At 50.1% G+C, this 23,783-nt stretch overlaps 1 protein-coding gene across 2 annotated transcripts in view; it reads right to left on the bottom strand.

The window, feature by feature from the left end:
- Window positions 1-23,783, bottom strand: part of KIFC1 (kinesin family member C1) — a 105,145-nt gene that overhangs the window by 12,549 nt on the left and 68,813 nt on the right. For both annotated transcript variants that reach the window (XM_086920606.1, XM_086920605.1), the window contains exons 13-15: window positions 2,263-2,401; window positions 1,789-1,928; window positions 1,458-1,531 (exon numbers count right to left, since the gene is read on the bottom strand). In XM_086920606.1, coding sequence (XP_086776732.1) covers window positions 1,458-1,531; window positions 1,789-1,928; window positions 2,263-2,401 — 353 coding nt within the window. The remainder of the gene's footprint in view (window positions 1-1,457; window positions 1,532-1,788; window positions 1,929-2,262; window positions 2,402-23,783) is intronic.

Raw genomic sequence — 23,783 nt, 5'->3', positions numbered from 1 at the left:
GTACGTCTGATTTTGTTGACAGTAGCCAGGAAAGCAGTACTGGATCTTAGGGGTCTGTGAGGAAGATAGGGTTTTGTCAGGGAGCAGATCATAGTGGGGGCATTCTTCCACATGGCTTTGTGCATGAAACAAAGAGATTTAAACAACTCTCTGGCCTTAACAGGAAGCCAGTGCAGTTTCCTCAGGGCCATGGTAGCTGATTCTCGTTTGAGACCTAGTAGGAGGCGGGCTGCGGCGTTTTGAGTCACCTGTAGCTTTTTGATTGTAAATTGGGGGGCGCCTAAGTATAAGGAGTTCCCATAATCCAAGCAGGACAAAATAATGGCTTGAACCATTATTCTGCGAGCTTCAAAGGGGAGAAGAGGCAGCACCTTTCTCAGCATACGCATTAGCCCAAAGCATATGGCAGAGAGAGTAGTAGCTTGCTGCATGAAGCTGAGGTTGGAGTCCAACCAAATACCTAAGCTCTTTATATGGGACTTTGGTTGGGGCGTGGGGCCCATACACGGTGGCCAGTCTGACAGAGGACTGGGAATGGTTGAATTGCCTAACACCATGAGCTCAGTTTTCTCGCCATTCAATTTTAAATGCGAGGTAGCCATCCACTGAGCCACCGCTACCAGACAGTTACTTAGATTGGAAGAGGGAGAGTCTGCCTGATTCATAGATACGACTAATTGCGTATCATCGGCATAGGTTATTATATCAAGGCCGAATGAGTGCACTATATCAGCTAAAGGCTGCATATAAATATTAAAAAGAGTAGGGCTCAATGAAGAGCCCTGGGGTACAACCTTGATCCAAGGGCCAGACTTGAGTAGGTAGTGCCGTCAACAACCCTAAAGGAGCGATTCTCCAGGAATGACTGGAGCCAGTGCATGGCCTTCCCAGACATGCCAGACAGGTTCCAATAAGATTAGTACAACACATTTTCTCCTCAAAATTCTGAGCATGCTGAATACCGGGGGCTGGAATTGGACCCGCCACATGAAGTGGCCACCCTCCCAACCCTCTGATACGTTGGACTATGAGATAACACTGTGGGTGTATGGTACATATGGCTAGCGATCTGTTATGGTAATATGGTTAAGTGGGGCGAGCAGCTACGCAAGGGGGGGGGGGGGTGGCGACTAATCCTATTGTTTCTGATATTCCGAATGGGGGGGTTCTTATGTTCTTATTACACATTGCTGAAGATGATGCAGATTAATGACGGCAGAAGACGGCAGTAGACTCTGGATGCCAGAGCTTTGCATACTATGTGTATTTCAACAATAAAATCTGTTTTCAAAAAATTCTGAGCACGCTAAAACATATATATTTATATTGCCATGCATGGTTCTATTGATAAGAGCACACACTTCAACCAAAGAGTACCCAGCAGATTCAGCACCGCACACCTAGGCTGCCAGCAGCTTGTTCACATATTGGTTAAAGTTATTCTGGATGCTGCTTACATCTTTGAATTTCCGCCCAGGCTGTTCTGCAGCAGATACGTCAGCTTGCTGTTGCGGTAAGGTATGTGGGAATCCTATGTGGTGAGAAAGGAACACATCGTACAAACAATGTAAGAAAGAAATGCAAATAACCAAACATTTTTAAGCACTAAATCGCCACACGAAGTCAACAAAGTCTCTTTACAACAAAGCAGGAACCAAATATGCAGTAAGCAGGCAAGAACTTAAACCTAGAAAAGAAGATAAAACTCACATGACAGGCACAAAACATAACTGATCCGGAACTGCAGCATCATTCAGTAGCACCCATGAGAGCATCAAAGAGCATTACCTTATTGGAGAGGGAGGTGATGACCAGGCCTAGGTTGGACAGGCTGGTGTTTATAGACTGGGTTTCGCGCAGTCGGTCTCCCTTCGACAGAGACTTGTCAAGGCGCTCGCTGCCAGCCAAGTCAATTAAACTCAAAATGGCTGCACAAGAGGTTAAAAAGGCAACACAGACGTAAGTTAATAGATTAAAATGGTAATGGTCATTCAGTTAGAAGCACACAATATCAACAGGAGGCTGCCTATCATGTAAAGTGGACACTGTGCTTCAAATCGATTCCTCTTCAGTCAATAAATATCCAACGGCCCAGGTGCTCAATGCCAGTGAACTTCTTAAATGCAAAATCAAAACTTAAGCCTTATAATGGATCTCTAAACATGAGGTGACAGCCTTAAAGTACAGGGCTTGTCATAAAGAGTCCGTGTTCACCTAAAACTTGCCTTAAGTGAACCCAAAACAAAATGTTTGTTAACTCACATGCAGTCTTAACGTCTCGGGTCTCATTCTTCCCTTCTATTCTCAGCTGAAAAACGCTGTGACTTCGGGATGAGCGATCATTCAGTACTGTCTTAGCAACAGATCGATTCATCTTTGCAGTCCGCAATAGTTTGTGGACCTGAAAGAAACAGATAGGTAATGGGAATCTGGGCACAGTATGGGATATTCAAAGTGCTCTTTTCGGCAGAACTGACTTAAGACTTGCCAGATCAAGGGGGTATCAAGCACAAGTAACACAAAACCTTAACTTGCAACTTAAAACCTCTCCGAGTACTGTACGTGTACTCAAAAAGTCACGTTGGTACCGAGGGCAGTACGGTTTACCTTCGCCTTTGTGGCTACCCAACATCCTAAATCAAGCCAGTAATACAGTGATTCAAAAAAGTAACGCCCTGGATTAAAACTGGTCTGGCCTTTTGGTAGTTCCTAGACCGAAGATATTGAAAATGTATATAGGGCTGCCTGATTAGGGACTGAAAACCATCATGACACGATCAATTCAGCCAGCCAGAGCCTTTCTGTATATTTATGGGGTTGAGGGAGGTTGAATCTTGATCAAACCGTGATATGCTCTACATCTTTTCCACAAATACTCGCCTAATCGGTGTTCTTACTGTAGGAGAGTAGGGTCTGCAATCCTATGATCACCCCAGATTTTTGCTTTTTGCTTCACTGGTTTACGACTTCTCTGGCTGTGGGCCTGCTAATCAGACCCACAGCCTTGCTGTTCTCTCACTAAATTAACACGTGTACCTTAGGTGCATTTACCAATTGGTACTGGCCACCTTATCAGACCCTGTAACTCGGGGCATAGGTGTACCCAGGGCCTACCAGAGGCGGCAGCATGTATTATGCCACCCCTGGCTGGCCATCTAAATCTGACACAACTGGCTGCACGACAGCTGGGGCAAAGTGGTGTAATCACCCTTTGCTGTAGATATAGTATACCTATATCTAACCCTAAAATGGACACATGTATTCCTATCAGTCACTACTATGGCAGGCCTTAACAATCCTGAAGGCAGAGTGCTTGGAATTATGTGAGATGGTGCTCTGGCATGAGCTGAGCCCGTCTGCAGCTTGCGGAACCAAGTCCTAATAGCTGTTCTATGATAATGCGTACCATATACTCTTAAGTGCATTATAATCCTCGCGGTTATTTGCTATCTTTGGTATCGCTTTATCAAAACAGGTTGAGTAAGGTGTCATACGAATTGGAATACTAACCCCTCGCCAATTCTGGCGACGGGGTTAGCATTCCATCCTTCTAGAGGGAAACGACATGTATGTAACTGTGAACCCCGGTTAAAGTTAACTCGAGCCTCAGCATCACAAAATGGATGCTGCCACCACAGACACAAGTCTGACCTCCTGCTGCTGGGAGTCCTTCCAGCGAGGAGAGCTTGGACAAAGGGTTTCCTGTCAGGGGCGGTGCTAGCACCGACCCAGACAGGGTTTTGTGTATCCTAGGTAGGCAGGGCTGAATAGGAAGGAAGGTGACCGCAAGTGGCACCCCGGTGCTCACTGTGCATCTGCCAGTTTGAACCAGTTCCAGGGGCACACCAGCCCCTGAGCTGGGGAAAGTCCGGCATGGGAGAGGGGTGTAACCACTCCCCTTCCTGGTCCCGCCCATGGGCAGGACCTAGTCCCGTACCAGCCCCTTTCTTTAGTATAAAGGTGGGAGCGGGGACCCTTCCAAATTAGATCATCTTTGAATCCTGAAACTACTTTCTACGTAAGGAACTCAAGACTTCTTCTCAAGATTTCTCCCTTGTGACTAAGGAGTAGTCACCCTGCATCTGCAGGCACCAACTAACACTGCGGTTTGCTGCACGTCCTTCCTCCGGAATCCGATCGACCAGCGCGACGACGGCTTCCCTGGCACCTCTGACCTCTACCTACATCATCAGCTCAGCTGAGATCCGTGGGTGTGACGAGACCTCGAGGGACCGGCCATCTTCAGAACTTCACAACGCTTATCCAGCACGACCGCCGAGGGATCCTCGAGTGAGTGCTTTGGGGTTTGAGAAGCCCTAACCCTGAGCAGCTCCAGCACCGAAGTCCAGCCCCCCAGCATCCACGAGATCTGCGTGGGGCCCTTCTGATCTTTGCTGCTCACCGTGTTGTCCGGCCACTTGCCTGCTGGCTTGTGGCCCTCTTGACGACAACACTTTCCTCGCTGGTCTGGTTGCTCCAGACTGGCCCTTGCTCCCTTCCAACAGAGGAGCACCCCGGACCCTCCTGGTCCACTCCAGACGCCATTTTGAGTCCACCGCGTGGGCCTGCATTTGCCAAGAGTTGTTGCCCCAATCCTGGGTCCAGCGACGTCGACAGCAGATACCATCGTGGGACAGCTCGCACCTCCATCCTGGTCGCCGACAACGCCTCCTGGTCCGAGAGACTGCAGAGCCCAGCGTCGCCCACTCACCTGGTCGAGGTGACTTCATCCGGTGCCATCCTGGTGCCCATCTAATCACTGGCTAGTGATTCAGAACTTGGTCCCCTCTGCTTACAGGTATCCTCCATCACCGATCCAGGCTTGGATCACATCGAACTTCATCACTGGTCGCCTGACAGCAACTTCTTCTTTCAGGCTCCATAGACTGCAACGAGGATTCCCGACGTCTTTTCAGCCCTATGCAGCCGCAGCCCCTGGGCTAGGTAACCTGAGCATTTCGGTGCTCCAGCATAGCTTAACTATCTAAGTGTCCAGATCCTTTTTCGTTTCAGCTCTACCTAGTCAGATTCGTTCGATAACACTAACTTTACGAAATCTAGCATCCATAGACTTTGTCCCGCATTCCGCGTGAGAGTGCACACTCTGCACCCGATCTCCCTAGGCCTCCTGCTCGTAATCTGAAGGTTCAGTAGTCCAGTCCTAGCGATCCTAAAGTCTCTGAGACTAGTTACTTACCTGCTAGCATTTCGCATTCCACTTTTGTAGTATATGGTTTTCCGTGCCCCTCTGGCATTTGCGTAAATTGTGCGACTTTCAGAATTTCTTTAAGAGCTTTGTATTGTGCTTAGCGCCCTGTCCTCATAAAGAGTCCAGGGCTGTTGTGTCCTAAATAAATATACTTTTATTTTCATAACAACTTGTGTGGTGTCCTTTCACTTGATGTTCAAGGGGTATATGTGATGGTATAACAGCTGGCTTAACACGCCCTCTAGAGTTTAGCCTTAAAGACTGCTCTTGTCCATGCTACTAGGATAGCTGGTCTAACAGGTTGACTTACAACCAATCATCAATAAGGGTCGTTTGGAATGATACACGGTGATCACTAGAATAGTGAGAACTACATATCAGGCCAACTTCTCACATTGGTGAGCAGCGGTTGGGATTTGAGCTTGCTGTTTTACCACACGTATCCTAAGAATATCATTTGAAAGATCACATAAGTACCAAGGTACATATAACTTAGCTTAGAATACTCTGAGTTCTACTGAACCAGCTGTTTTAGTTCAACAGGGCCTAGCACACCCTGACTACAACTCTTAGCAAGGGATCAGTAGGCAAACAAATAGTGTAGGTAGGTGCATCACTTACACCACACTAGAAAAGCATGTCAGACAAAGGAGGGAACTCGGAGGCCCCCCTTGTGTCAGTTGACCCTCCACAGGTCGTCTCAAGATATGCAGCTCTTAGCTTCCAGGAGATGAGACAAGTGTGTACCTCCAGGAAGCTAAAACAGGGTTCTAACCCTACCATTCCCTTTCTGATTGGTCTCTTAGAGACTTATGATGCCAGAAGGACTGCTAACACAGACCCTTCTAATCCAGATGGGAACATGCCCCCCTTAGAGGGAACCCTTGGGGACCCTGCCCTCCATCTCAATGGAACAGTTAGTGAAGGAGAGGAGGAGGATCAGGAAGTGTCAGGGGATGAGGCAGACAAGGGTCAGGTAGAAGTCAGTAGACTCACCAGGACCAACTTAAGCAGGCATGAGAATGGATTTGGGGGACCCCCAGGCCCACTCTCAGGCAGGCTTAACATTGGGAATGGACGAGTTAGGTCTCTATCCAGAGGTTCTAACAGATCCATTCGAACCAATGGCTCTCAGACCTCTTCTCACAGAGGGATGACATCCCCTCAGAGAAGAGCATGAAGCTAAGATGAGGGAAGTCAATCTGAGGATTGAAAGGGAAGAACTTGCCCTGGCCAAAGAGAGACTTGCCTTTGCTAGAGAGCAGAAATTGAGTGGGGTAGACCCCACTGGTGGCAGCATTTTACCTCGAGAGAAGGACAGGAGTTTAGACACTAGACACCTGAGTAAGATAGTGCCCCCCTTTAAACAAGGGGATGATATCCACAAATGGATAACTGCTTTGGAGAGGGCCTGCACTGTCCAGTGCGTCCCCCAGAGTCAGTGGGCAGCTGTCTTGTGGCTCTCCTTTGAAGGCAAAGGTAGAGATAAGCTCCTCACTACTAGAGCTGAGGATGCTAACCATTACCAAGTCCTGAAAAATACACTGATAGATGGGTTTGGCCTAACCACTGAGTAGTACAGGTTGTTGTTCAGGGATACCCAGAAAACTCAGTCTCAGGATTGGTCTGACTTTGTGGATTGTGCCACTAAGGCTTTGGAGGGCTGGTTGCTGGGCAGTAAGGTTACTGATTATAAAGGATTGTATAATCTGATCATGAGGGAACAGATTTTAAACAATTGTCAGAACCAGTTGTTGCATCAGCACCTTGTTGACTCAGATCTGACCTCTCCCCAAGAATTGGGAAAGAAGGCAGACAGGTGGGTCAGAACAAGGGTTAAGCAGAACCAGGGCCAGAACCAGGGTGGTCAGAAGAAAGCAGACCAGAAGGGTAATAATAAGGGTGAACAAAATGAGCAGAAGTCTTCCACAGGCCCCCAACAAACCAAAGAGGGTGGGGGTCAGGCTTCACAGCAGAAAAAGAAGACTCAAGAAGGCCAGTCCAAAAGGTGGTGCCAATACTGTCAAAGTAAAACTCATTGGTTTAGTGAGTGCACCAAGAAAGGAGGGAAAACTCCTACCACTGCAGCCCCTAAGGCACCTGCACCCCCTAGTACAGTCAGCAGTGGTAGTGCACCTCCCAAGGGATTAGTTGGGTTAACCTTGGGATGTGAGGGGTATGACAACTTAGTTGGCACACTCACTCAGGCTGTCCTTGTCTGTACAGGGGATATGGATATATCTCCTGATGCAAGTCCCAATACTTTGGGCAAATACAGGCAGACACCTTTTATAAATGGAAAGATGGCTCAGGCCTATAGGGACACTTGTGCCAGTGTCACAATGGTGACACCTAACTTTGTGGACCCTGGACAGATCATACTAGGTACAGACTACCTAGTGACCAATGCCAGCAATGTCACTATCCACCATAGTATGGCAATTGTGGCTTTCTCCTGGGGAGGGGTAAGTGGCCAAAAGAAAGTTGTGGTTAGTTCAGACCTCCCAGTTGAATGTTTGTTGGGCAATGATTTGGAGTCATCACTATGGTCAGAAGTGGAGCAGAGGACTCACATGGAGATGTTAGGCTTGCCAGCACATGTCCTTGCTGTGACTAGGTCACAGGCCAGAAGATGCCCCACTGAACAGGTGCTGGATCCTGGAACAATGGACCAGACACCTCCCAAGAAGAAGAGCAGTAGGGTTAAGGCCTCGCCTTCCCCCTTGCCCCAGGTTGAGGATCAAGTCTTCAAAGAGGCTGACCTCAAAGAGCTGAGGGAAACTGAGCCTAAAGAACTTGAACCTGATCAGGTTGAGTTTCTGGGTTCAGGGGGACCCTCCAGAGAAGACCTGGGGAAGGCACAGTTAGACTGCCCTTCTCTTGAACCCCTAGACAGCAGGCTGCTGCTGAGGTTGCAGGGAACGCCACAGGTACCCACAAGGTATACTGGGATGATGGACTCCTGTACTCTGAGTCAAGAGACCCCAAGCCTGGTGCAACCAGGAGGCTGGTCGTCCCCTCGTCACAGAGAGGTTTCCTTCTTACCTTGGCCCATGAGATTCCCCTTGCATGACACTTAGGCCAGACAAAGACTTGGGACAGACTTGTCTCACACTTTCACTGGCGTCACATGAATGAAGATACCAAGGAGTTTGGTCGCTCCTGTGTCACTTGCCAAGCCAGTGGTAAGTCAGGTGGCACAACAAAGGCCCCCCTTATACCACTACCTGTGGTGGGGTACCCTTTGAAAGAGTGGGGATTGACATTGTTGGTCCAATGGAACCCCAGACAGCATCAGGGCACAAGTTTATGCTGGTGGTGGTGGACCATGCCACCAGGTATCCTGAAGCTATTCCCCTTAGGACCACTACAGCACCTGTTGTGGCAAGAGCCCTAGTTGGAGTGTTCTCTTAGTGGGCGGTGGGAGGTTGTCTCTGACAGAGGTGCAAACTTCATGTCAGGATATTGGACTGCTATGTGGAAGGAATGGGTATTTCACCGTTACAACGCAACTTTTACAACGGACTTCTATTACGACGCAACTTTTACAACGCAGGATCCATTACAATGCATGCCTTTACAACGCATGTCATTACATAGCAGATGCTATTACAACGCATGCCATTTCAACGTAAGTATAGGTAAGTATATACTTTTTAAATTTTATTTAATATTTAATTAATTTGATTAATATTAAATGTACATAAATATATTTATTTTTAGGGCAAGGTTTGGTTTTTGGGGTACAGGGGTATTTTTAGGTCATCGAATGCCTTCGACAGCCTGCTGTCCACTGAACCTTTTTTGGCATTTTCTTACTTGTCAGTTCATTAAGTGGAGTAACAATCGATCCATAATTTCTGACAAACTTTCGGTAGTAACCAGTCAGGCCCAAGAAAGCTCGAACCTGAGTCTGGGTGGTTGGAGGAGCCCAGTCCCTGATTGACTGTATTTTGCTCTCCAGTGGTTGAACTTGGCCTCCACCTACAAGGTGGCCCAAGTATACAACCTGTGTCTGCCCTATCTGGCACTTGGTGGCCTTGATAGTGAGACCTGCTGCTTGCAGAGCCTCTAACACTTTCCTCAGGTGGACCAGGTGATCCTCCCAGGTGGAGCTAAAGACCGCAATATCGTCAAAATACGCTGCACAGAAGTCATCCAGCCCAGTGAGAACGTGATTCACCAACCTTTGGAAGGTGGCAGGTGCATTCTTCAAACCAAAGGGCATTACCAAAATTGATAATGCCCACCAGGGGTAGAAAATGCTGTCTTGGGCTTGGCGTCCTCAGCTAACCTGATTTGCCAATACCCAGCTGTCAGGTCAAATGTACTTAAGTAGTTGGCTGAAGCCAATCTATCTATAAGCTCATCTGCCCTTGGTATTGGGTGGGCATCAGTCTAAGTGACTGCATTGAGACCCCTGTAGTCTACGCAGAACCTCATCTCTTTCTTACCACCCGGGGTGTGATGCTTCGGCACTAGAACTACGGGACTAGCCCAAGGGCTATCCAAGGGTTCAATGACTCCCAACTCCAACATTTTCTGCACTTCAGTTTTGATGCAGTCTCTAACGTGATCGGGCTGCCTGTAGATTTTACTCTGGACGGGCAAGCTGTCACCAGTGTCAACCTCATGGGTACACCAATTGGTCTGACTGGGCGTTAGAGAGAACATATGCCTGAAGGATTGAAGAACCTGTTTACAATCCTTCTGTTGATGTTCAGAGAGGCTGCCACAAAAGACAACACCGTCCACTGATCCATCATCAGGATTCTGAGTGAGCAGGTCTGGGAGAAGGTCACTCTCTTCCTCCTGTCCCTCATCTATGGCCATGAGCAAGCTCATGTCCTTCCTGTCGACATATGCTTTGAGCCTGTTAACATGGAGCACCCTGTGGGGGCTCCGGGGAGTTCCAACGTCCACCAGGTAGGTGACCTCTCCCTTTTGCTCAAGAATCGTGTGGGGCCCAGACCATTTGTCTTTGAGTGCTGCTGGGGCCACTAGCTCCAACACCCACACCTTCTGTCCAGGCTGGTAAACAGTCAGGACAGCCTTTTGGTCATGCCAAGCTTTTTGGAGTTCTTGGCTGGCCTTAAGGTTTTCGGATGCCTTTTCCATGTACTCAGCCATCCGAGAGCGGAGGCCAAGCACATAGTCCACTATGTTGGTTGCAGGCTTTTTGAGAGGTCTCTCCCATCCTTCCTTCACCAAACACAGGGGTCCTCTTACAGGATGCCCGTACAAAAGTTCAAAAGGGCTGTAGCCAACCCCCTTCTGTGGGACTTCTCTATAAGCGAATAAAAGGCAGGGAATCAGGACGTCCCATCTACGCCGGAGCTTTTCAGGTAGTCCATGAATCATCCCTTTTAGGGTCCTGTTGAACCTTTCAACAAGCCCATTGCATTGTGGATGATAGGGTGTAGTGAACTTGTAGTTGACACCACATTCCTTCCACATAGCAGTCAAGTAGCTCGACATGAAGTTTGCACCTCTGTCAGAGACAACCTCCTTAGGGAAGCCCACTCTGGAGAACACTCCAACTAGGGCTCTTGCCACGACAGGTGCTGTAGTGGTCCTAAGGGGAATAGCTTCAGGATACCTGGTGGCATGATCCACTACCACCAGTATAAACTTGTGCCCTGATGCTGTCTGGGGTTCCATTGGACCGACAATGTCAATCCCCACTCGTTCAAAGGGCACCCCCACCACAGGCATTGGTATAAGGGGGGCCTTTGTTGTGCCACCTGACTTACCACTGGCTTGGCAAGTGACACAGGAGCGACAAAACTCCTTGGTATCCTTGTTCATGTGAGGCCAGTGAAAGTGTGAGACAAGCCTGTCCCACGTCTTCGTCTGGCATAAGTGTCCTGCTAAGGGAATCTCGTGGGCCAAGGTAAGAAGGAAACCACGCTGAGACAAGGGGATAACCAGCCTCCTGGTCATGCCAGGCTTGGGGTCTCTTGCCTCAGTGTACAGGAGTCCATCCTCCCAGTATACCTTGTGGGTACCTGTGGCGTTCCCAGCAGCCTCAGCAGCAGCCTGCTGTCTGAGGGGTTCAAGGGAAGGGCAGTCTAACTGGTCCTTCCCCAGGTCTGCTCGTGAGGGTCCCCCTGAGCCCAGAAACTCAACTTGATCAAGCTCGAGTTCTTTAGGTTCAGTTTCCCGCAATTCCTGGAGGTCAGCCTCCTCTGAGACTTGATCCTCGACCTGGGGCAAGGGGGAAGGCGCTGCCTTAACCCGACTGCTCTTCTTCTTGGGAGGTGTCTGGTCTGTTGTTCCAGGATCCAGCACCTGTTCAGTGGGGCATCGTCTGACCGGTGACCTAGTCACAGCAAGCACATGTGCTGGCAAGCCTAACATCTCCATGTGAGTCCTCTGCTCCACTTCTGACCATTGTGATGACTCCAAATCATTGCCCAACAAACAATCCACTGGGAGGTCTGAACTAACAACAACCTTTTTCTGGCCATTTACACCTCCCCAGGAGAAAGCAACAATCGCCATACTATGACTGGTAGTGATGTTGCTGGCATTGGTCACCAGGAAATCTGTACCTGGCATGATCTGTCCAGGGTCCACAAAGTTAGGCGTCACCATGGTGACACTGGCACAAGTGTCCCTATAGGCCTGAGCCATTCTTCCATTTATTAAAGGCGTCTGTCGGTATTTGCATAAAGTATTGGGACTGACATCAGGGGACATATCCACATCCCCTGTACAGACAAGGACAGCCTGAGTGAGTGTGCCAACTAAGTTGTCATACCCCTCAGAACCCAAGGTTAACCCAACTAGTCCCTTGGGAGGCGCACTACTACTGCTGGCTGTACTAGGGGGCACAGGTGCCTTAGGGGCTGCAGTAGCAGGAGTCTGCCCTCCTTTCTTGGTGCACTCACTAAACCAGTGAGTTTTACTTTTACAGTATTGGCACCACCTTTTCGATTGGCCTTCTTGATTCTTCTTTTTCTGGGAAGCCTGACCCCCCCCCCCTTCTTTGGGCTGTTGGGGACCTGTTGAAGACTTCTGGTCATTTTGTTCACCCTTAGAATCTTTACCCTTCTGGTCTGCTTTCTTCTGACCACCCTGGTTCTGGCCCTGGTTTTGCTTAACCCTTGTTCTGACCCATCTGTCTGCCTTCTTTCCCAATTCTTGGGGAGAGGTCAGATCTGAGTCGACAAGGTGCTGATGCAACAACTGGTTCTGACAATTGTTTAATCAGTAACCTTACTGCCCAGCAACCAGCCCTCCAAAGCCTTAGTGGCACAATCGACAAAATCAGACCAGTCCTGAGACTGAGTTCCCTGGGTATCCCTGAACAGCAACCTGTACTGCTCAGTGGTTAGGCCGAACCCATCAATCAGTGTGTTCTTCAGGACCTGGTAATCGTTAGCGTCCTCAGCTCTAGTAGTGAGGAGCTTATCTCTACCTTTACCTTCAAAGGAGAGCCACAAGATAGCTGCCCACTGACTCTGGGGGACGCACTGTACAGTGCAGGCCCTCTCCAAAGCAGTAATCCATATGTGGATATCATCCCCTTGCTTAAAGGGGGGCACTATCTTACTCAGGTGTCTAGTGTCTAAACTCCTGTTTTCCCTTGGGGGAATGCTGCCACCAGTGGGGTTTTTCCCACTCAATTCTTGCTCTCTAGCAAAGGCGAGTCTTTCTTTGGCCAGGGCAAGTTCTTCCCTTTCGATCCTTAGATTGACTTCCCGCACTTTAGCTTCGTACACTCTCCTCTGAGGGGATGTCATCCCTCTTTGAGAAGAGCCTTGAGAGCCATTGGTTCGAACGGATCTATTAGAGCCTCTCGACAGAGACCTAACTCGTCCATTCCCAATGTTAAGCTGGCCTGAGAGGGGCCCCAGGGGTCTCCTAGTACCATTCTCGTGCCTGCTTAAGTTGTCCCTAGTTAGCTGGCTAACTACTACTGGACCTTTGTCTGCCTCATCCTCAGATGGCTCTGGATCCTCGTCCTCCTCTTCACCTTCTGCGGAGAGATGGATAAGGTCAGGGTCACCTAAGGTTCCCACGAGGGGGGGCATATTCCCTTCTGGATGAGAAGGGTCTGTGTTACCAGCCCTCCTAGCATCATAAGTCTCCAAGAGACCAATCAGAAACGGAATGGTAGGGTTTGCACCCTGTTTTAGCTTCCTGGATGTACAGATTTGTCGCATCTCTTGGAAGCTAAGTGCAGCATATCTGGAAGTGACCTGTGGAAGGTCGACTGACACAAGGGGAGACTCAGAGTTTCCTCCTTTGTCTGACATGCTGCTTCTAGTGTGGTGTAAGTGATGCACCTACCTACACTATATGTTTACCTACTGATCCCTTGCTAAGAGTTGTAGCCAAGGTGTGCTAAGCCTTGAGGAGCTACAACAGCTGGTTCAGTAGAACTCAGAGTATTCTAAGCTAAGTTATATGTACCTGGAGTACTTATGCGATCTTTCACAAGATATTCTTAGGATACGTGTGGTAAAACAACAGCAAGCTCAAATCCCAACCGCTGCTCACCAATGTGAGAAGTTGGCCTGATATGCAGTGCTCACTATTCTAGTGATCACTATGCATCAGTCCAAACAACCCTTATGGTGATTGGTTGTAAGTCAACCTTAGACCAGGTATCCTAGTAGCGTGGATACGAGCAGTCTTCGGGCTAAACTCTAGAGGGCGTGTTAAGCCAGCTGTTATACCATCACATATACCCCTTGAACACCAAGTGAAAGGACACCACACAAGTGTTATGAAAATAAACAGTGTATTTATTTTAAGTCACAACAGCCCTGTACTCTTTATGAGGACAGGGTACTAAGCACACAACAAAACTTAGGAAAATACTTCAAGTGCACAATCTACACAAATGCCCGAGGGCACGGAAAGTTTAGTGTTCTCGGGCGAACCCGATAAGGTAAGTCGGAAGCGATAGGGACTCGGGACCCTTAGATAATGAGGCTATGCGGGCACCGAAATGCCGACGTTACCTAGCCCAGGGGCTGCGGCTGCACAAGTCTTTACAGACGTCGGGAGTCCTCGCTGACGAACCAGGAGCCGGAAGGAAGGAGTTGCTGGCCGGCGACCAGTGGAGATAGTTCGTAGAGATCCAAGCCTGGATCAGAGATAGAGGACACCTGAAAGCAGAGGGGACCAAGTTCGTAACTACTAGCCAGTAGTCAGAGGGTACCAGGAGGGCACCGGATGATCGTCACCTCGACTAGGTGAGTGGGCGACGCTAGACTGCAGTCTCACGGACCAGGAAGCGTTGTCGGCGACCAGGATGGAGGTGCGAGCTGTCCCACGAAGGTTGATGCTGTCGGCGTCGCTGGGACAGGATTGGGGCAACAAGCCTTGGCAAATTCAGGGCCACGTGGTGGACCTAAAATGGCGTCTTGAGTGGACCAGGAGGGTCCGGGGTGCTCCTCTTTCAGAAGGGAGCAAAGGCCAGTCTGGAGCAACCAGACCAGCAGCGTTGTCGTCGGGCGTCGTCGAGAAGGCCACAGGCCAGCGGGCTAGTAGCCAGACAACGTGATGAGCAGCAAAGAGCAGAAGGGCCCCACGCAGATCGTGGAGATGCAGGGAGGCTGAACTTCGATGCTGGAGCTGCTCAGGGTCGGGGCTTCTCGGACCCCAAAGCACTCACCAGAGGATCCCTCGGCGGTCGTACTGGTTTAGAAGTCGTGCAGGTTCTGATGATGGCCGGTCCCTCGAGGTCTCGTCGCACCCACGGATCTCAGCTGAGCTGACGATGTGGGTAGAGGTCAGAGGTGCCAGGGAAGCCGGTTCTCGTCGAGCTGGGCAGTCGGATTCCTGAGGAAGGACGTGCAGCAAACCGCAGAGTTCTTAGATGGTGCCTGCGGATGCAGGGTGACTACTCCTTAGCCACAAGGGAGAAATCTTGAGAAGAGTTGAGAGTTCCTTTCGTAGAAAGTAGTTTCTTGATTCAAAGATTATCTAATTTGGAAGGGTCCCCGCTCCTGCCTTTATCCTAAAGAAAGGGGTGGGTACGTGACTAGGTCCTGCCCTAGGGGTGGGACCAGGAAGGGGGTGGTTACACCCCTCTCCCATGCCGGACTTTCCCCAGGTCAGGGGCTGGGGTGCCCCTGGAACTGGTTCTAGCCGGCAGATGCGTAGTGAGCACGGGGTGCCACTCCGCAGTCACCTTCCTGTAAAGCCCTGCCTACCCAGGATACACAAAACCCTGTCTGGGATGGTGCGAGCACCGCCCCAGACAGGAAACCCTTTGTCCAAGCTCTCCTCGCTGGAAGGACTCCCAGCAGCAGGAGGTCAGCGTCCATTTTGTGGAGCTGAGGCTTCAGTTAACTTTAACCGGGGTTCACAGTTACGTACATGTCGTATCCCTCTAGAAGGGTGGAATGCTAACCCCGTCGCCAGCATTGGTGAGGGGTCAGTATCCAGATTCGTATGACAACTTACTCGACATGTCTTGATAACGCGATACCGAAGTTAGCAGTATATGGTACGCGTTATCATGGAACAGCCATTGGGACTTGGTTCCGCAAGCTGCAACCGGGCTCGGCTCATGCCAGAGCGCCAATTCACACGATTCCACGCACTCTGCCTTCAGGATTGTCAAGGCCTGCCATAGGAGTGACTGATAGGAATTCGGGTGTCCATTTTAGGGTTAGATATAGGTATACTATATCTAAAGCAAAGGGTGATTACACCACCTTGCCCCAGCTGTCGTGCAGCCAGTTGTGTGCTAGATTTAGATGGCCATCCAGGGGTGGCATAATACATGCTTCAGCCCTGGTAGGCCCTGGGTACACCGATGCCCTGAGTTACAGGGTCTGACAAGGTGGCCCAGTTCCAATTGGGTAATGCACCTAAGGTACACATGTCAATTTAGCGAGAGAACAGCTAGGCTGTGGGTCTGATTGGCAGGCCCACAGCCAGGGAAAGTCGTAAACCAGTGAAACAAAAGCAAAAAAATCTGGGTGATCATAGGATTGCAGACCCTACTCTCCTACATATAGTATACCTATATCTAACCCTAAAAAGGACACATGTATTCCTAGCAGTCACTCCTATGGCAGGCCTTAACAATCCTGAAGGCAGAGTGCTTGGAATTATGTGAGCTGGTGCTCTGGCATGAACTGAGCCCGTCTGCAGCTTGCGGAACCAAGTCCTAATAGCTGTTCTATGATAACGCGTACCATATACTCTTAAGTGCATTATAATCCTCGCGGTTATTTGCCATCTTTGGTATCGCTCTATCAAAACATGTCGAGTAAGGTGTCATACGAATTGGAATACTAACCCCTCGCCAATTCTGGCGACGGGGTTAGCATTCCACCCTTCTAGAGGGACACAACATGTATGTAACTGTGAACCCCGGTTAAAGTTAACTCGAGCCTCAGAATCACAAAATGGATGCTGCCACCAGACACAAGTCTGACCTCCTACTGCTGGGAGTCCTTCCAGCGAGGAGAGCTTGGACAAAGGGTTTCCTGTCAGTGGCGGTGCTAGTAACGACCCAGACAGGGTTTTGTGTATCCTAGGTAGGCAGGGCTGAATAGGAAGGTGACTGCAAGTGGCACCACGGTGCTCACTGTGCATCTGCCAGTTTGAACCAGTTCCAGGGGCACACCAGCCCCTGAGCTGGGGAAAGTCCGGCATGGGAGAGGGGTGTAACCACCCCCCTTCCTGGTCCCACCCATGGGCAGGACCTAGTCCCGTACCAGCCCCTTTCTTTAGTATAAAGGTGGGAGCGGGGACCCTTCCAAATTAGATCATCTTTGAATCCTGAAACTACTTTCTACGAAAGGAACTCAAGACTTCTTCTCAAGATTTCTCCCTTGTGACTAAGGAGTAGTCACCCTGCATCTGCGGGCACCAACTAACACTGCGGTTTGCTGCACGTCCTTCCTCCGGAATCCGACCGACCAGCACGACGAGACCCGGCTTCCCTGGCACCTCTGACCTCTACCTACATCATCAGCTCAGCTGAGATCCGTGGGTGTGACGAGACCTCGAGGGACCGGCCATCTTCAGAACTGCACAACGCTTATCCAGCACGACCGCAGAGGGATCCTCGAGTGAGTGCTTTGGGGTTTGAGAAGCCCTAACCCTGAGCAGCTCCAGCACCGAAGTCAAGCACCCCAGCATCTACGAGATCTGCGTGGGGCCCTTCTGCTCTTTGCTGCTCACCGCGTTGTCCTGCCACTTGCCTGCTGGCTTGTGGCCCTCTTGACGACAAAACTTTCCTCGCTGGTCTGGTTGCTCCCCTCCAACAGAGGAGCACCCCGGACCCTCCTGGTCCACTCCAGACGCCATTTTGAGTCCACTGCGTGGGCTTGCATTTGCCAAGAGTTGTTGCCCCAATCCTGGGTCCAGCGACGTCGACAGCAGATACCATCGTGGGACAGCTCGCACCTCCATCCTGCCCTTTTAGCGTCCAGAGTGTGGAGTGCCCTCTATGCGCTTGTGGTTGGTTTTTGAAAGAAACTTGGTATTTGAACTGTTTGGTTGATGTGAAACCTCGACACCACCTTTGGCATGAAGTGTGGGTCGTTCTCATTACCACCCTGTCATTGTGAATTTGGATGTAGGGTTCATGTAGCGTTAGCGCCTGTAGTTCGCTCACCCTTCGCTGAGAGGTGATAGCCACTAAGAAGGCTGTTTTCATTGTTAGCATTTGCAGGGAAGCCTTATGAATCGGTTCAAAAGACGTCTTCATGAGCTCTGTCAAGACTAGATTAAGGTTCCATGCTGGTGGCGGCATCCTCTTAGGAGGCGCAATCCTTTTTGCCCCTTCCATGAAGCTCTTTACCATCTGTGACGTAAAGAAACTCTTGCCAGTCTCTCCTCTTGTGTAGGCCACAATTGCTGCCAGGTGTACTCTCAGCGAGGATGAGCTTAGCTTTGCCTTCAGCAGGTGCGTGAGGTACCGTAGCACTGTTGACTCCCTTGTCATCTTTCTGTGTAGCTTCTTCTTGCTTCACCATTGTGTGAACCTTGTCCATTTCGCCAAATAGCACCTTCGTGTGCTAGCCCTCCTTGCCTCTCGCAGTACCTGCAGGGTGATCTACAGTAACCTCAGGTGCGCAAACTCTATGTCTTCAGGAGCCATGCTGCTAGGCTGAGGCTCTCTGGTTCTGGGTGTAGTACCTCTCCGTTTTGCATGGACAGTAGGTCTTTTCTTCTTCCGAACTTGTGGGGTGCACCTTGTGCCATTTCCATTATCTGTGAGTACCATATCTGCCTGGCCCATTGTGGTGCCACCAGGATCAGAGTCACGTTGCTGGTCCTGCATTTGTTGAGCACTCTGTGTATTGGGGGAAAAGCTAACAAATGTCCTCGACCAGCTTATCTATAAGACATTCCCCAGTGAGCCTTCCCCTGGTTGCCTGGAGGCGAAGTTTTGGCATTTTGCATTCTGGTGTGTTGCAAATAGGTCTACAGTCAGTGTTCCCCACCTTCTGAATATCCTTAGCGTTTCCTGTGCATTGAGCTCCCACTCGTGGGACGCTGATGTCGGTCTGCTGAGCCAGTCTGCCTCCACATTGTCTTTCCCTGGTAGGTGTATGGCTTGCAGGTCTATCTTTAGTGGGATGGCCCATCTCCATATCTCCTGCGCTAGGTTCGATAGCGGCGGTTATTGCGTTCCTCCCTGCTTGTTGATGTAGAACATAGTCGTCGTGTTGTCAGTCTGGATCAACACTCTTGCTGTACAATTTTTTCTGGAAGGGTTTCAGGGCGAGGAACACGGTCTTCAGCTCTAGGTAGTTGATGTGTTTGACCGCATCCGCTGGAGTCCACAGACCCCTCACCCTGAGCTTGCTCATGTGCTCTCCCCATCCTTTCTGGGATGCGCCTGTGGTGATGGTCACCGTTGGGGTCGGTGGTGTTAGAGGCTTTCCCTTTGTTACGTTCTCCATGTTCCACCACAACATCTCCTCCTGCACTGTGTGCGTTACAACCACTAGATCTTCCCAACTCCCTGTAGCTTGTGACCATTATTCTTGCAGCCATTCTTGGAATGATCTCATGTGGAGGCGTACATTTGGTACTAGATGTATGCATTAGGCCATTATGCCCATGAACTTGCTCGCTGTCCTCACTGTCAGAGCTCGCCCCTTCTGGAAGAGGCGCGTCTCCTTCAGTAGCGCCTGTGTCCTCTTGTCGCTGGGGAACACCTTGCTCTGTATGGTGTTGATCTGAGCCCCTAAGAAGACTTTCACTTGCTCTGGTTCCATAGAGGAATGGAGAAACCCAGGTCCATCAAAGTCTTTGTCACGCGCTGGGCATGTGTGAATTTGCCTTTATTAGCCAGTCGTCCAGGTAAGGGTATACATGTATCCCTTGCCTTCTCAGGTGCGCTGCCACAGCTGCGAGGCACTTGGTGAAGACCCTTGGTGCGGATTTTAGTCCGAACGCTAGGGCTGTGAATGGTTAGTGAGGTTTGTTGATGGTCAATCTGAGCAGATGTTTGTGCCGCCTGTTCATTGGGATGTGCAGGTAGACGTCTTTGAGGTCTATGGTGGCCATGAAATCTCAGTCCCCTATCTGGGGAATGACCTCCTGTAGAGCCGTAATTTTGAACTTTTGTGCCTTTATGTATTTGTTCAGGAACCTGAGGTCCAGGATGGGTCTTAGTGTTTCGTCCACTTTTGGTACCAGGAAGTAGGTGGAGTACACTCCCTTGTTCCTTTCTTGGTATGGTACTGGTTCGATGGCCTCCTTTTGGAGCAGTTCCTCCACCTCCCTTTGAAGCAGTTCCAGTTCTTTTCCTGACTGCGCTCTCTTCTTTGGTCTTTTGTGTCCTTTCCAGTTCTATACAGTATCCGAACTGTATGATGTTCAGTATCCACTTGTCTGATGTTATCTTCTTCCACTCTCTGAAGAAGTGACTTAGCCTGCTGGTGTTACATGTTCCATGGTATTTGGTCAGTGTAACCCTGTGTTGGTCCTCTTGTGCTCCACCCTGGGAGGCGTTGTGCGGGTGGGCACATACTGTGTGACTGCGTCACAGAGGTGCCTTGATGACCTCCTCTTTTGTTCTGGCCACATTTGTTTCCTCTCCCACGAAAGGAGTGGCCCCTTTGCTAGTTGTGCCAGGTTTGTTTTTGGTGTCCCTGATGTGTTCCTGGTTATCTCCCTGGTTGGACTGCTGGAAGGTCTGAGTATTCTACACACCTGGCAGATGAGTTGCTGTTATGGTCAGGTCCCTGGCCAGCAGCGAATTTCAGATTGTCTGCGCTTCCCGAGACAACGTGCGAGATCTTAAACCCCCTGCTTGTTGAGATAGTACATAGTCGTTGTGTTATCCGTCTGGACAAGCAGGGAAGTGGTGCGAAAGGAAGGTTGGAAGGCTTTCAGCGCCAAATGAACAGCTCGGAGTTCCTGGAAGTTGTGATACGTGGCCTCCTTCTGGGACCACGTGCCCTATATCCGAAGGTGGTCTGAATGCACTCCCCAGCCGTGGAGAGATGCATCTGTCACAATGGTCTGAGCCTGTATCTCCTTCTGGAACCGAATCCCCCGGAGATTGTGAGGTGAGCACCACCACTTGATGGACTTGAGGGCTTTCTGCGACAGCTGAATCCGGTCTTCCTAATTCCCTCATTTCTGGTCCCACTGATCCTCACAACATTCCTGCAGTGGCTGCATGTGGAGGCGTGCATGTGGAGTGAGGAAGATACAAGACGCCATGGAACCCAGGAGAGAAGACACTGTCCTCACAGTCGGCGAGGGAATGGTCATGAGAACCTGAACCTTCCGAAGGATTGATAAGCGTCTCTCCTTCGAAGGACACGCGCTTGCCTTGCGAGTATCGATGGATGCTCGCAGATACTGCAGACACTGGACAGGAGTCGAGACAGACTTTGAAAGATTGATATGTATACCAAAGTGACTCAGCAGAGCGGACGTCCTGTTGAAATGCAGTTGTGCCTCCTGAAACATGGCAGCCTTGATCAGCCAGTTGTCCATGTATGGATAGATGAACACCTTGTTCTTTCAGAGGTGTGCTGCGACTACCGCCATGCATTCCGAAAAAGTCCCGGGTGCTGACTTCAGGCCGAACGGAAGCACTACATATTGGTAGTGATTGGTGCCGACCAGGGAACGTAGGAACTTGCATTGTTTCTTTGCTATGAGCACATGAAAATATGCGTCTTGTAAATCTATGGCGCATAGCCATTCTCCCTGATGCAGCTGAGGGTAGATCTGGTGCAGGGATAACATGCAGAACTTTTCTCTGCGAATCCATTTGTTCGCTTGCCGCAAATCGAGAATGGGTCTGAATTTGTTCTTGTCCTTCTAGTGCACTACAAAGGATCTGGAATATAGACCTTGTCCCCTCTGGGTAGGAGGAACCAGTTCTATCGCCCTTTTTCTTAACAGGGTATCGGCCTCCCCCTGAAGTTCGCGCAGCAGGTGTTGTGAGCGAACTGGTGGTATCGATGGAGGAGGGCTGGTGAAAAGTAGACAGTATCCATTGCGAACAATATTCAGCACCCAACTGTTTCCACTCTGTCAGATGATTTTGAATGCTTCCCGCCACCGGAGTGTGCAACAGAAGAGGGGGCAGTAACCTTTCAGGGCTTGGAACCCACTGGGGCATTGTTCCCTGGTGTCGACTGCTGGCTATTTCCTTCCTCTCGACTGCCGTCTCCGGAACGGATGAAATGACCGTTGAAACTGTTTCTGTCCAGACTGAACACCATGCCTGCACTGAAATAGTTGAGGAATAACGCCGTTGGAAAGGGCGGAAATTCCTACACTGCTACTTAGGCTTTTCCAAGCCAACGGCTTTGAGGGTCTCCATCTCCGCCTTCATGCGGATCATCTCTTCATCCGCATGGGAACCAAAGAGGGTGGTACCAAACAAAGTTAGGTTTGCGATGCGCTGCGGAGCCTCCGGTTTTAAAGATGTGAGACGCAACCAGGAATGCCTCCGGAGAGTAACGCCATGGCAATACCCATGGGCTGCAAGGAGAGAGGTGTCTGCTGCCACGCTGATAATCTGATTAGAGACCATCAGTCCCTAATTGAGAACCTCCTGGAAATCCTCTCTTTTGTCCCTAGGGAGGAGGTCCATGAACTGGTGAAGAGACTCCCACAAGGAACGGTTGTAACAGCCCAGCAGGGTAGTAGAACTAGCCACCTTCATCGATGTGGCTGCAGTGTTGCAGACTGTTCGAGGCATGTGGGCTGCTGAATTCATATCTGTGCATAGATCGCCGCCTAGTGTTGGGTCCGGATGATTGCACCTTGTTGTCCTGGAAGAGTCTTCGAAGTATCACAAGATAGGTGGCTCCTCCCTTGGACTACAGTGCGCATGGGCATCCTCTCCATCTTCAGATTGTTTTTTTCCGCCATTGGGTCCGGATGTTTTTCCTACACTCAAAGTTCGGAATCGAAAGAAAACTTTTAAAGGTCAAAAGGCCTTTGGACTCGACGGTATTGTTTACGCTCTGTGCCTATCACCTTGGCTAAACTTCCTACTTCTCTCCAGTCGTCGACACGGCCCGTTGGGCCTTTCGAAAGGCCCATCGTCGATGGAACGGAGTCAATTTAAATTCTGCCCACAAAGCCATTCCAAGTACCCACATACTGACAGACATCCAGTATGCAACAAGTGCTTGTCACCGGACCATAAAGAAGAAGATTGCCTGGCTTGTGTCCAATTCCGTTCCAGAAAGACGATCCGGAATCGACGGGCCGCTAGGCAAGAGATGCAGAGACCAGCACCAGACCCGGAAAACATTTTTGACGACGACCAAGAGCTAGTCGACGTAGAAGACTCGGATCTAGAGATCGTAGCCGTCGAGGGCGATTCGAAAGACGAACAGATCCCGCAGGGGCGAACCGTGAGAACACTACCCCTGAAACCCACTCTACCGAGAACAAACGCTCCGGTCGAGGCATCGCCAACAGGCCTTAGCCAAGATCAAGACACTGATTCGATAGCCCCGCATCCAAGCTCTGCTACGAATACCAAGAAAAAGCCTTTTGACACACCAGGCCCAAGTCACATTCTCAAAAAACCAAAGGTTGTCGATCCGAAGACTGTCAGACCGAGGGCCATCGTACCGAAAGTCACAGATCCAAAGGCTGCCGAGCCGAAGCTAGACGTACCGCGTAAGCCTTTACAACCAAAGGCCGTTGACCCGAAAATGGTTGTCGACTCGAACGTCGCACCGAAAAAGCCGGTTGAACCGAAACCGAAAGTCGACGAACCGAAAGCAGTCCAACCGAAGAAGGTTGCGCCAAAGCCAATCGACCCGGGCACAACTGCTCCAAAGAACCCAGTCGAACCGAAGAAACCAACCGATTCGACAAAGGACAAACCACCAAAAAAGGTCGAACCTCAGAAAAAAACGGTCCGACCTACAAGTCCGGTCGATCCGAAACCAAGCCTTGACCCGAAAAAGGCTGAAAAGATCCCTAAGCCTATCAAACCGACAAAAACTGTCGATCCGAAAACAAACATCGATCCAAAAAAGACAAAACCCAAGGATTCGACTCCAAAACCAAGGACAGTGGAAGAAGAACTCTTTCACCCTGATCCTATTGAAGAGGAACAATCAAAACTGTACATAGACCCCGAGACTGGCAA

Source organism: Lissotriton vulgaris, chromosome 5 (assembly GCF_964263255.1).
Source record: "Lissotriton vulgaris chromosome 5, aLisVul1.2, whole genome shotgun sequence".
In the NCBI taxonomy this organism is placed as follows: domain Eukaryota; kingdom Metazoa; phylum Chordata; class Amphibia; order Caudata; family Salamandridae; genus Lissotriton; species Lissotriton vulgaris.
The sequence above is the reverse complement of the archived record's forward strand: the minus strand, read 5'-3'. Positions and strand labels throughout refer to the sequence as shown.